The sequence below is a fragment of the Hemiscyllium ocellatum genome, chromosome 4 (genome assembly GCF_020745735.1).
Source record: "Hemiscyllium ocellatum isolate sHemOce1 chromosome 4, sHemOce1.pat.X.cur, whole genome shotgun sequence".
Lineage (NCBI taxonomy): Eukaryota > Metazoa > Chordata > Chondrichthyes > Orectolobiformes > Hemiscylliidae > Hemiscyllium > Hemiscyllium ocellatum.
In genome coordinates, this window is record NC_083404.1 from 26,436,060 (window position 1) to 26,449,291 (window position 13,232).

The following is a 13,232-nucleotide window of genomic DNA, read 5'->3' on the forward strand; positions in this document are numbered from 1 at the left end:
CCCCCTCCCGCCTTCTCTCTCCCTCCCTCCCGCCGTCTCTCTCCCTCCCTCCCGCCTTCTCTCTCCCTCCCTCCCGTCTTCTCTCTCCCTCCCTCCCGTCTTCTCTCTCCCTCCCTCCCGTCTTCTCTCTCCCTCCCTCCCGTCTTCTCTCTCCCTCCCTCCCGTCTTCTCTCTCCCTCCCTCCCGTCTTCTCTCTCCCTCCCTCCCGTCTTCTCTCTCCCTCCCTCCCGTCTTCTCTCTCCCTCCCTCCCGTCTTCTCTCTCCCTCCCTCCCGTCTTCTCTCTCCCCCTCCAGTCCTCTCTCTCTCTCCCCCCCCTCGCTCCTCTCTCTCTCTCCCCCTCTCTCTCGCCTTCTCTTGCCCCCCCCCCCTCCCCACAGGTTGTGAACGTCCGAACTTGCAGTTTACAGAAATAAAAATCATTTTTCTTTTGTTCCCCCCCCACCCAAGCTGCATCCTGAAGGAGCTGCAGTCTCTGGGGAAGGAACTGTACGGGGCCAAACTGATCGCCCAACGATTCCAGGTGAGAAGTTGCCCCCACGGGAAGAGTGCGGTGAGTGCCTCCGCCTGCCTCCTGTCCATGGTCGGAGATGGTAATCTTCATCACTATTTCGTAGCCACGCAGGTAAGCTCACGGATCTCGGGGTTTAGATGGGTTCAGGATTAGAGTGGTGCTGGAAAAGCGGAGCAGGAAAATCGATGTTTCGGGCAGGAGCCCTTCACCAGGAACGCCAGGTGAGAATTAGGGTCTCTATCCCACCGCACCATACCGTACTGTACCGTTTCAATCTTTTGTTGCGTTAATTATACCTTCCGCAGTTACACCCCCCCCCACCCCCATTCTTCCGCTATATCGATGACTATCGGCACCACCTCGTGAAGTTGAACAGTTTATCAACTTCACTAATGCCTTTCACCCCGACCTCAAATTCACCTGGATCATCTCAGATACCTCTCTCCTCTTTCTGGACCTCTCCGTCTCTGACGACTGACTAACCATGGACATCTACTACAAGCCCAATAACTTCCACAGCTACCTACACTCCTCCTCCTCCCACCCTACGTAAAAATGCCATTCCTTATTTCTAATTCCTCCACCTCTGCTGCATTTGTTCCCAGGATGATCAATTCTGCCTTAGAAAATCCCAGATGGTCTCCTTTATCCAAGATCGCAATTTTCCTTCCCACGTGGGCAATGATGCCTTCCAGTGGCATCTCCTCCACTTGCTGTACTTCTGCCCTTGAACCTCACGCTTCCTAAAACAACAAGGACAGAACTTCCCAGTCCTCACCTTCCACCCCATCAACCTTTGTATGCATCACATTATCCTCCACCACTTCCACCACCTACAAATGACCCCACCACCAGAGATACATTTCCTTACTCCTATGAGCATTCCAGAGAGACCATTCCGTCCACAACAACCTTGTCAGATCCACGTCCCCCACCAGAAGGAAGTGCAAAACCTATGCCCACACCTCCCCCTCACCTCCTTCCAAGGCCGTAAACTATCCTTCCACATCCAACAAAAATTTATCTGTACCTCCACCAATGTCATCCACCGTATTGTTGCACCTGATGTCGTCTCCTCTACCTCGGAGAGACAGGACGCCAACTTGCTAATTGTTTCAGAGAAAGTCTCTGGGACACCCACATCAACCAACCCCCTTCCTTGTGGCTGAACACTTCAACTCCCCTTCCCACTCCACCAAGGACATGCAGGTCCTGGACCTCTTCCATCCAACGCCTGGAGGAAGAATGCCTCATATTCTGCCTTGGGACGCTGTAACCACATGGGATTAATGTGGAGTTCAGTAGTTTACTCTCAACGCCCCCCCCCCCCCTCCCCAAATAATCCTTGTCCCAAGCCTCCAACTCAGCACCACGCTCCTGACCTGCCCATCACCTTTCCCATCTCACCGTTCCACCCTCCACTCCGACCTATCACCTTCTCCCCCACTTTGTTCTACCTATCACATTCATAGTAGCCTCCCCCCTGCACCCTCCCAGTTATCTCTCAGCCTCCCTGGCCCACAGACCTCATTCTCCTGCTCCTCACATGCTGCCTGACCTGCTGTGCTTTTCCAGCACCACACACTCAATTCTGATCTCCAGTCCTCAGTTTCTCCCAGTGGAAATTATATGTACATTAAATGTGTCCCAATTATTTTAACAGGATCAAGAGCTAACCATGAAAATTAAGAAGTTGTCAGGAGTCCCTCTGATGTACATTATACAGAATACGATGGTCCTGGAGAAACCTTCTCTCAAATCAATTGCACAACTATGTTCTTTGCACGATGATCAACTTGTCCCCGTACATCAGCGACAAACTATACAGCATTTGAAAGAAGAGCATGGCCTTGTGAAGGAATCTGAACCCAGGCATAAAAAACGCAAAAGAAAAGGGGGACCTAATCCTCTTAGTTGTTTGAAAAAGAAAGTCAAACCAGCACCACCGCAACCAAATAAAGAAAAAATACGAAGATCAAGAAAGAAAAGGAGAAGAGATGCATCGTGTGTCAAAGCTGAAGCTACTGTGTAAAGGTGTAAACAGAGTCAGTAAGAACATGGACCAAAGTGCAAAGTTATTTTTCACAGAACACTTAGGTTGTATCCAGTCAAGTGTACTAATTGTTACAGATGTTTTTCAGAAAAAGTTATTTGTTTGAATATTCATGATTTCATAATTATATAAAATATTTTGTTCCTGAATGTTGTTGGTGTGTTTATAACAATACCATAAGAAATTAGAACAGCAGTTGATGGCACCTGAGCCTGCTCCAACATTCAGTTCAATTGTGTCTGATGCTTGGCCCCAAAGTCACTTTCCCACATTCTCCCCCTATCTCTTGATTCCCAAAGAGACCATCCCATCTCAGTCTTCAATATATTCAATGACAGAGCATAAACAACCTAGGTAGATAGAAAATATTCACAAGGCTTTGCTTCTGTGTAAACAATTGACCTCTTGTTTGTGCTCCTATATTTTAGGTTTCCCAACCAAAAGAATAAACCTCTTCATGTCTTCTCTGCCCAGCCTGTTCAGAAGTGAACTTTCAATATGTTCACTTCTCAATTATCCAAACTCCAAAGTATTAGCCAAAATACTCTCAACAATGGTACAACAGATAATGTAAAGTGATTTCTTATACTCAAAGCACTTTTGGAATTATTGAAGACAGAAAAATAATAGAAAGAGATTTAAAGAGACTCCAGTGCAAAGTATAGATAGATAAATCAATCTACTGTTAATGAGTATCTGAGTAGATTGGATGACAATAATGCTTGAAATGTGTCCTATACCAAATAGTCTACATCTCATTTAAGTGGTAATTCGTCAACATTCTTGAGTGTGAGACTAACCTCTTTTGAGTGTGAAATATGTTATATCAGGTATTCCTTGAAAATTAACCATCCCTTGGAACTTTCATTTTTCTCTAGAGTAACAAAGTCTTGAATAGGAAATGTTTCCAAGCTGCTTCCTCGATATTGACAGACCATCCTGAGCTGATAGGTTGTTTTCCTGGGATCTAGAATAGAAATAGTTGAACTCCACGCTGCTATGCCACTCATAAACCATGTTAATGTTGTGGGTGGCACGGTGGTTAGCACTGCTGCCTCACAGCACCAGAGACCCGGGTTCAATTCCCACCTCAGGCGACTCTCTGTGTGGAGTTTGCACATTCTCCCCGTGTCTGCGTGGGTTTCCTCCCACAATCCAAAAATGTGCAGGTTAGGTGAATTGGCCATGCTAAATTGCCCGTAGTGTTAGGTGAAGGGGTAAATGTAGGAGTATGGGTCTGGGTGGTATATGCTTCGGTGGGTCGGTGTGGACTTGTTGGGCTGAAAGGCCTGTTTCCATACTGTAAGTAATCTAACCTAATCTAAAAAAAATTTAATAATGTATCTGGAATGTAAATCATGAAATTTAACAATTTATTTGATCATTAATGAGCTTGAGCTTAAAGGTGATAGGATTTTGTTTATGATTTTTGATGTGGTCCACCAGATATCTCTCTTATTCCAGAGAATGAAGATGTTTCAGTGGAACAATTATTTCTTGACTGTTGACATGTCAGTTGCCAATGAAGTTTCATGGATCCTGTTTATTCCAAGCTGGTTCTACTTGTATCAGATATTTTTGGCAGTACTTGAAGCTGACTTCCTTCTGCATACTGTATTTCTCAAAGGCCCCAGCAGAGCAGAACAAATGTTTGGTGCTATTGGACAGAATTTTAATTAATTTACACACTGGTGAGCTCCACACTATAGCATGAGAAAAAGAGATCCAGGCTGTACAAAACGATTGGCAGAGGGAGTTCGCGTGAGAGTAAGCAAATATTTACCAATTCGGTAAGGTCAGATTTGGAGTTAATGTAAGAGATCTAAATTAGGTTTACAGTCAATGAGTTACAGTCACACATAATCACATGGCAATACATAATTGTCGGGAAATGAAAGCTTGGCTCAAGAAAGAACTGGAAACTAAACATTCCTAGGTACAAGATGTTCAGGACAGATAAAGAAGGAGAGGAGGGGAAATAGAGGATTAAATTTGCAGGGAAACTGGAGAGCAGTCTGGATGTAGGTTTGCTCGCTGAGCTGAAAGGTTTATTTTCAGATGTTTTGTCACCATACTAGGTACCATCTTCAGTAAGTCTCCAAATGAAGCACTGGTGGGGTAGCCTGCTTTCTATTTATATGTTTGAGTTTCCTAGGGTTGGTGATGTCATTTCCTATTCTTTTTCTCAGGGGTGGTAAATCAGGTCTGAATCAACGGGGTTTTGATAGAGTTCCAGTTGGAATGCTATGCTTCTAGGATTTATCGTGTGTATCTTTGTTTGGCTTGTCCTAGGATGGATGTGTTCTCCCAGTCGAAGTGGTGTCCTTCCTCATCCGTATGTAAGGATACTAGTGAGAGTGGGTCACGTCATTTTATGTTCATATATCCTGGTGGCTAGTTTTCTGCCTGTTTGTCCAATGTAGTGTTTGTTACAGTTCTTGCAAACTATTTTGTAAATGACATTAGTTTTGCTTGTTGTCATTATAGGCTTTCGAGTTCATTAGGTGTTTTAATGTATGTGGTTTGTAGGCTACCATGATACCAAGGGGTCTGAGTAGTCTGGCAGTCATTTCTGAGATATTTTTGACATAGGGGAGAGTGGCTAGGGTTTCTGGAAGAGTTTTGTCTGCTTGTTTGAGTTTGTTGCTCAGAAATTAGTGGATTGTGTTCATTGAGTACCTGTTCTTTTTGAATACACTGTATAGGTGATTTTCCTCTGTTCTGTAGTTCCCTGGAGAGTGTTGTCGAGCTGTATGTAGATGCATGAGAAGTTGAGAATCCCCATATCCTTTAGGGTACCTATAAAGGAAGGCAAGAGTTCTTGAAGTGCATTATTGGTTTAAGCAAGCTATAAGAAAGGATCTCGTGTATTCTGAAGTAAAACTATTTCATTAGAATAGGACCAATTTCAATGGGTGTTAACAGATCTACCCATGTAAATTGAAATCAAAACTTGCATGCAAAACAACCAGAACAATTGATTTCCTTTAAAGAGAAGATGGTACTGTTACCATGGTTCATTCAAGTTACATTCTCACAAGAGAGAGATTGTATAACTAAAGCCAGACTGATTAGTTGACAAAAGAGATGGTGGTAAAAATGAAGTTGGAAATACATGCATGTGTCAAACGTCAGTATGTTGATACAAGTGACAGCCAAGCTGAACATAGCAAGTTCACAGAGAAAGTTTAAAAGAAAATAAGACAATATAAGAAAGGACTGGCAGCTGTTATAAAAGGAAAAGCAAAAATCTTGCATAAGCATAGAATAGTTCTGGATGTAGATTTGCTTGGAGGAATTGAATCAATGAGGGACCAGAAAAAGTTAGAGAGGTTATTGGCATACCAAATGAGCTAAAAATTGATATGAAAATATCTAGCTGTATTCACATAGAATTGCATAAAATATACAACACAGAAATAAGCATTCAGCCTAACCAACTTATGCCAGTGTTTTTGGTACTCTCAAGTGCCTATCATTTTCATCTAAATCTACCCCATCAAAACCCTCTACTCGATTCTTTCTCAAGTGTTTGCCCAGTTTCCCCTCAAATGCATCTAAACTAATTCAATTAGTTCCTGTAGTAGCGAGTTCTAGTACCACTCATTTGATGGGAATGTTTCTAAGTTCCATATTGAATTTTTAGCTATTTTAAATAGATGGTCTTGAGGTATCTACCCCACAAGAGAAAACATCTCTGTAGTAATGTATTAAAACCTTCCACAATTTTAATGATCTCTGAGGATATTCATTTGGTTGCTAAATCTAGTCACGTCTAGAATACATTCAATATTTTGGCATCAACTACTTCCTGTGGTAATGAAAACTACAGGCTCACCATTTTTTGCATGAAGAACTGTCTCCTCATCTGTCTTAAATAGTCCACCCCGAATCCTCAGACTGTGACTCCTGGTTCTGGATGCACCCACCATTAGGATCCTTCCTGCACCTCGTCTGTCTGATCCTGCTAGAATTTTAAGTCTCAGATTCCCCCTCTAATTCGTCTCAAATCCAGCGAAAACAATCCCAATCTAGTCAGCCTCCCCTCGTACATAAGTCCCACTATTCCTGGAATCAGCCTTCATTGCACTCCCTCAGCAGCAAGAGCATCCTTCCTCAGAAAAGGAAACTAAAACTGCACGCAATATTCCAGGTGTGGTCTCACCTGCAACACATCCCTGCTCCTGTACTTGAAATTTCACATGATGAAGGCCAACATACCATCTGTCTTCTTTATCACTTGCTGCATCTGCAAGCCAACCTTCACAAACTAGTGCAAAGACACCTAGGTTCCGCTATACACACCCCTCTCCTCATGTACAGCCATTCAAGTTGTAATCTGCCACCTTGATTTTGTTTCCTAAATGAATAACTTCACATTTATCCAAATTGAACTGCATCTGCCATGGATTTGCCCTCTCACCCAATCTGTCCAGATCTGTAGCCTTGTCAGAGTTCACCCTCCCACCCAATTTGATATCATTTGCAAACTTTGAGAAGTTACATTTGTTCCCTCATCCAAATCATTAATATATAGAGAAACCAAACAAAGAACCAGAGAATCTAGATCTAGATTTAAAACAATTAAACAAAAGAAAGTGAACAGAGGTAAAACTTTCTCACATAGCAAGCGATGTTCCATCTAATTTGTTTCTGCCACATGGACCTCTGAGCAGAGTAGCAGCTTTGGGAAGCATTTTGGTGTGCGTGTGGAACCTCCTCTGCACAACTTAAGAATGCTGGTAATGAGTGGCTTTGGTGTAATAGACAATGCAAGATAGCTTGGTGGAGGCAAGATTAATCAAGGCATTCAAAGGGGAATTACACAGTTAATTGAAAAGGAATAATACGCAGTCTTCCTTTTTAGACAACAATCCAATTCTCTAATATTTTGATTGAATGTTAGCAGCCTACTTGAAGACAAGTCATTGATTACGGTGACTATGTGAAACATTGTTCTTAAATAGATGTTAAGATCAAAATATAGAATTCCACATAAAACAAATTGCTTTTAATGTTTTTCCTTTAAATTCTGAACACTATGTTACATAAAATTACTGGAAATGTCAGCAGTAACTGAGAATATCTCATCTAAAACATGCTTGTCGTGTTTGTTTTAGGTACATATACTTGAAATCATTTCTTTATCTCTTTCCAAGTTCCCACTGTCAGACTCAAAACTGCTCAAATTATTAATGGAAACTCCATTTCCCCATAAGTTAGTCTAAAAAATGGTCATGTCTCATTAAGAATGATTAACGTGCAAAGAGCTCAGATATGATGATAGCATTTTCATGATATGAACACAAGTCAGTTGACTAAAACTTGTTTCAAGAAACAAAAACCATTCATATTGTAACAAGTATTTTATTAGAAAAGTTATGTATAACAGCATCACTGTTCAAGAACATTTAATGACCTAATTAAGCAACAAACTAGAGACTCAGTAGCATAAGCAAAATGCTGCTTAAAATGAAAGCTTTCACCTTTTCCATAATTAAACATTCATTAAAAATTATCTACACATTTTATACAAAAAGAGAATATAAGCTTACAGGCACATTATGTTTAAAACAGCATTGTAACACTCCAGACTGTTAAAGCATCCTAAAATTATGAGTATGTATTTAAAATTAATATTTCATATATCCTTGGTTGCATTTTAACAGATAGTTTGTAATTCCAGTGGACAATGGGCGTACTGGTAGACTGTGTTATGAAAGTATGTCAACGTAGAGGAACCAGCACACAAATCTAAAAGTTAAATTAAGTGCAAGTGTTGAATATCAACTTCTCTACTACTGTGTTGTAGACATATAAATTTCATCAACCGACATTTTGAGAGTTTACCAGCAGCAGTGGCATGACACAGGTATCATTTATGAACAATGCAATCAACAAAGCCATAATTATGTCTGCACAGAAATGTATTCATAATATACCTGAAACATTATGCATTTCTCCAATCATGATTCAGTATAAAACCTGTCAAGGAGTGTGAGTTACTTGTATTTACCATAAACACTGGAATAGCACACCTAATTCCAAAAAATTTAAGAGTCTTTCTGTCCAAAATAATCTTTTAACTCAATATACATTAAAACCAATTTAAAGTATTGTATGGTCTTAGATCCCCTTATGGGGCAATACATATCTAGTGAATACACACTAGTCATTCAAGATTAATCAGATCAGACAATGTTGAATCTTGGTCCTGGAGTTGCAATAATGTCGCTGTAAGGCTCAGTCTGCGTAAGCTCAATTGCCTGTTGCTTTTTAAGTACCAAAAAACTGTAGAATTTTGCAGCTGCTTGTTTCCGGTTGTTTTTTCGACATAAATCTGACAGGCTAATAGATTCGGCTCCCGTTTTAGCCAGAGCTCTCTGAAAAAAAAAAGTTAATACAATGAAAGCATACCCTAAACTTAAACAGATTGTTTGTGCATTGAAGGTACAAAGCTGCATGAAAGGAGCATTTGTAATACAAGAGAAAAACACAAAGGTGGGGAAACAGAAGTTATGAAAAGCTTGGTCATGATAGGTTTTAAAGATAAAGTAGAAAGGGCAGAGGTTTGTTTAATTATGGAATATTTCAATTTTTGTTCCATGTTCAATTTTGTAGAAAATTTTAGACACATTATCCACATAGCCACCTGGCTTCCTCCAGAATTGACATGAAACTTACCAACTTAGCATGCAAACTCAGAAAACAAAAGCTACAATTACAGATTTATCAGACAGTTGCTCCAAAACCTCAAGACTTAATAAAATATACTGTTGTTTGGGGAGGCAGATTTCTAGGTTTACAGTATACAGAGGAACCTCGATTATCCAAACGTCACACGCAGGGAGTATTTTGTTTGGAAAATCGATTGTTCGGATAACACAGTTTAGTCAAGCATTGGGACCTTGCAATGCTGTCCAGATGGTCCAAAATTAGGATAATTGAATGCCGAATAATTGAGGCTCCTCTGTTGTTATTAATGTTGCTCGATCCCTAGTCAGCTTAAAAACTAATTGAAAATCCTAACTCAGATACTATATTTGTCTGTGATTTTCTCAGTGACATCATGGGGGCAGCTCATACAAAGACTCAGGACTTTTTCAGTCAGACGTTTATATAATTCAGACACTGCCGTCAATCAATATGTAAACTTCAACTTTAGATGTGAAAAAGATACCAGACCGTAATATCGATACTTTTCTTATCTCCTTATCTATAGGTAAGAGCACTGGGATAAGTTATAAATATTATCAAGCATTAGCATACTTGCCAAGTATAGAGTACCAGACATTCTCCCTGCATGCAGGGTAGACTTCCCAGTAAACTCACACCTTCTGCCCACCACCTTTTGCCTATACCCATACTTGAGAGAGCACATAAGCTAGCTCAATGCCGTGGAAGCACAACACCATACCTGGAGACAAAAACCATGGGGAAGCAGGATTAAAGCTTAGTGTGGCACAGTGAAATAAACATATTGGTAAGAAACAGGCTTAGGAGAGTTACTTCTGCAAGAAACACGATGTTTCCAGATACGTAGTGCAAACTTGTGCAATTTGGCCGAACGTCAGTACAGAAAGAATGGTCAGCAGTTGGGAACAAAGGTTATCTGCAGTTAGTCACATTTACACACACAGGAAGTATCAGAAACTCGAAAGACCAAGCAACAAACAACTATGATGAGATCAAAGTGACCACTGGTGCAATGGTATTAGATGATTACTTCGAGCAGTCACAACATTACACAAATTCTAATAGGGGGAACGTAAGGACTGCAGATGCTGGAGATCAGAGTCAAAAAGTGTGCTGCTGGAAAAACACAGCTGGTCAGGCAGCATCAGCGGAGCAGCAGAGTCGATGTTTTGAGCATAAACCCTTCATCAGGAATGTGTGGGGAGTGCGGGGGCTGAGAGATAAATGGTGGGGTGGGATGGGGGGGGGGAATGTGGTGGTGGTGGTAGCTGGGAATGTGATAGGTAGATGAAGGTGGGGGGTGATAGTGATAGGTCAGAGTGGAGGGTGGAGCAGAGGGGTGGAAAGGAGGATGGACAAGTAGGGCAGTGCCAAGTTGGAGGGTTGGATCTGGGATAAGGTGGGGCAAGGGGAGATCAAAAAATTGGTAAAACTATTCAAATTTCCCTCCCCACCCCTTTCAGCATCCTGCAGAGACCATTCCCTCCGCAACTTCTTCATTTGGTCCACACCTCCCCAACCTCCATTCCCGGCATCTTCCTTTGCCACCACAAGAGGTAAAGGGGGTAACCATTGGCACCTGCATGGGACCCAGCTATGCCTGCCTCTTCGTCGAGTACATGGAAAAGTCTATCATCTATCATCCGCAACCACACCTGCACCATTCCCCACCTTTTGCTCTGCTATATCAATGTCTGTATCTGCACCACCTCGTGCTCCCACAAGGAAGTTGAACCATTCATCAACTTCGTGAACACCTCCCACCCTGACCTCAAGTTCACTTGAACCCTTTTGGACACCTCCCTCTCCTCCCTGGACCTCTCCATTTAGTGACTGACTCAACATGGACATCTACTTCAAATATATAGGCTCCCACAGCTACCTGGAGTACACCTCCTCCCATCCAGCCACGACCAAAAATGCTATCCTTTACTCCCAATTCCTCTGCACCTGCTCCCAGGAGTACCATTTCCACTCCAGAACATCCCAGTTGGCCTCCTGCTACAAGGACCGCAGTTTTCCCTCGCATGTGGTCAACAATACCCTTCAGCACATCTCTTCCACTTCCCACACCTCTGCCCTTGAACCCCACCCCTCCAATCATAACAAGGACATTCCCCCTCACATTCCTGATGACCAGCTTATACTGGAAATGTCAACTCCATTGCTCCTTGAATGCTGCCTGACCCGGCTCTGCTTTTCCAGCACCATACTTTTTGACACAAGTTTAACAGTGCGACGAGATAGGAGTGAAGGTACAGGTCAATGTTGTTTGTTGAAAGGAAATGGTAATTTTTAGTGTTGTTAATCTATTAAACTGATGAGATCAATGTGGCATGTGGCTATTGCAACATGAGAATATGTACTGTATTTGACTGTGACTGTTAAGAGTGCCTTGGAGACTGCCTCTAAAGACCTCTTCCACAGCTATATTGGTTAGGATCTCTGAATAAAGATCAATTTGTGCTGCTGAACCCAGGACTCCAGACTCCTCTTGGAACTCTCTCTCTCTAAAACAGTACCTAAGTCAGGGACTTGCTGATTGGGAATTCCAGATCCTTTAAAGGTTGATCGCTTTCTAAAACCAAGTCAAATTTTGTAGTTAGCATTTAACAAGCCTCCTGTTTTAGTTTAATGTTACAGTTAAAGGTAACTTTTGCAAATAAAAGGATACTAGGTCAACAAAGTGTAGCTTTGACAGAGTACTGAACCTGGGAATTTGGTTAAGTGTGGAAACCCCATGCAGTGAGGGAAGACATTCTGTTCTGGTCTTTTACAAGACAAGGAGTGATTTGAGAGTGTGAGAGCAACATGAGACCACAGGTCCACTAGACAGATTAGGCAATAATTCAGCAAACAGGCCAGTGATTGGTTGATGTGTTTTACACTTTTCTTTCTTTAAACTGACAATAGTTCAAAACAGGAGCAGAAATGTAGTACTGTGCTGAAATTATTAAGCATCAGTAAAACTATGTAATATAAGCACATAGAACAAGTGAGTGGTTTTCAAGACTTGAAATCCTAATTAGTAAAACAAAATGCAACAGAGATGTGCTGCAGCTGCAACATGTGGGAGCTGGTGAACAGCAACAGGATTCACAAAACCACACATTCAGTCAGTGGCTGCAGGTTGAGGAATTTTGGCTCCAAGTTGATGAGCTTCAAACACTGACAATGCTGAAAGAGGTAGAAAGTTACCTGCACATTTGTTGCAGAAGTCAGCCACACACCATTGATCAGGAACTTTAGATTTGTCTGTGGTTAGGAACAAGTGGTGGCAACTACTAATAAGGGAGCATAGGGATCTAGAAAGTAACACTGGAGGAGCTGAAGCCTTTGCGATTTCCAAAAAGTTTGAAACTGTTGCATTCCCTATAGACAAACTAAGGGTCTGCAGGGAAGATGAGTAAATTGACTAGAGAATAGTCGAACAGGAAACCATTTAATTTGGCATTAAACAGTAAAAGGAATTCTGCCATCAGTATTTGCAATAGGGAACAGTATAATTAGGGGATAGTTGTCTCTGTAGCTGAGGACACAAGTCACACTAAGACTATGTTGCCTGGTGCCAGACACAAAGATAAATCCTGAGATTACAACAGGATCTGGACCAGATAGGCCAACGAGCTGAGAAGTGGCAGATGGAGTTTAATTCAGATAAATGCGAGGTGCTGCATTTTGGGAAAGCAAATCTTAGCAGGACTTATACACTTAATGGTAAGGTCCTAGGGAGTGTTGCTGAGCAAAGAGACCTTGGAGTGCAAGTTCATAGCTCCTTGAAAGTGGAGTCACAGGTAGATAGGATAGTGAAGGCGGCATTTGGTATGCTTTCCTTTATTGGTCAGAGTATTGAATACAGGAGTTGGGAGGTCATGTTGTGGCAGCACAGGACATTGGGTGGAATATTGCATGCAATTCTGGTCTCCTTCCTATCAGAAAGATGTTGTGAAACTTGAAAGGGTTCAGAAAAG

The 13,232-nt window shown here is 41.8% G+C and overlaps 2 protein-coding genes across 2 annotated transcripts in view; one reads left to right on the forward strand and one right to left on the reverse strand.

The window, feature by feature from the left end:
• The window catches only part of utp23 (UTP23 small subunit processome component), a 6,124-nt gene extending 3,410 nt beyond the window's left edge, over positions 1-2,714 (forward strand). The window contains exons 2-3 of the mRNA XM_060822826.1: positions 449-623; positions 2,176-2,714. Of these exons, the coding sequence (XP_060678809.1) occupies positions 449-623; positions 2,176-2,544 (544 nt within the window). The 3' untranslated portion in view covers positions 2,545-2,714. The remainder of the gene's footprint in view (positions 1-448; positions 624-2,175) is intronic.
• Positions 2,715-7,995: 5,281 nt separating this feature from the next.
• Positions 7,996-13,232, reverse strand: part of rad21b (RAD21 cohesin complex component b) — a 47,335-nt gene continuing 42,098 nt past the window's right edge. Inside the window, exon 14 of the mRNA XM_060822827.1 lies at positions 7,996-8,948. Coding sequence (XP_060678810.1) covers positions 8,757-8,948 — 192 coding nt within the window. The 3' untranslated portion in view covers positions 7,996-8,756. The remainder of the gene's footprint in view (positions 8,949-13,232) is intronic.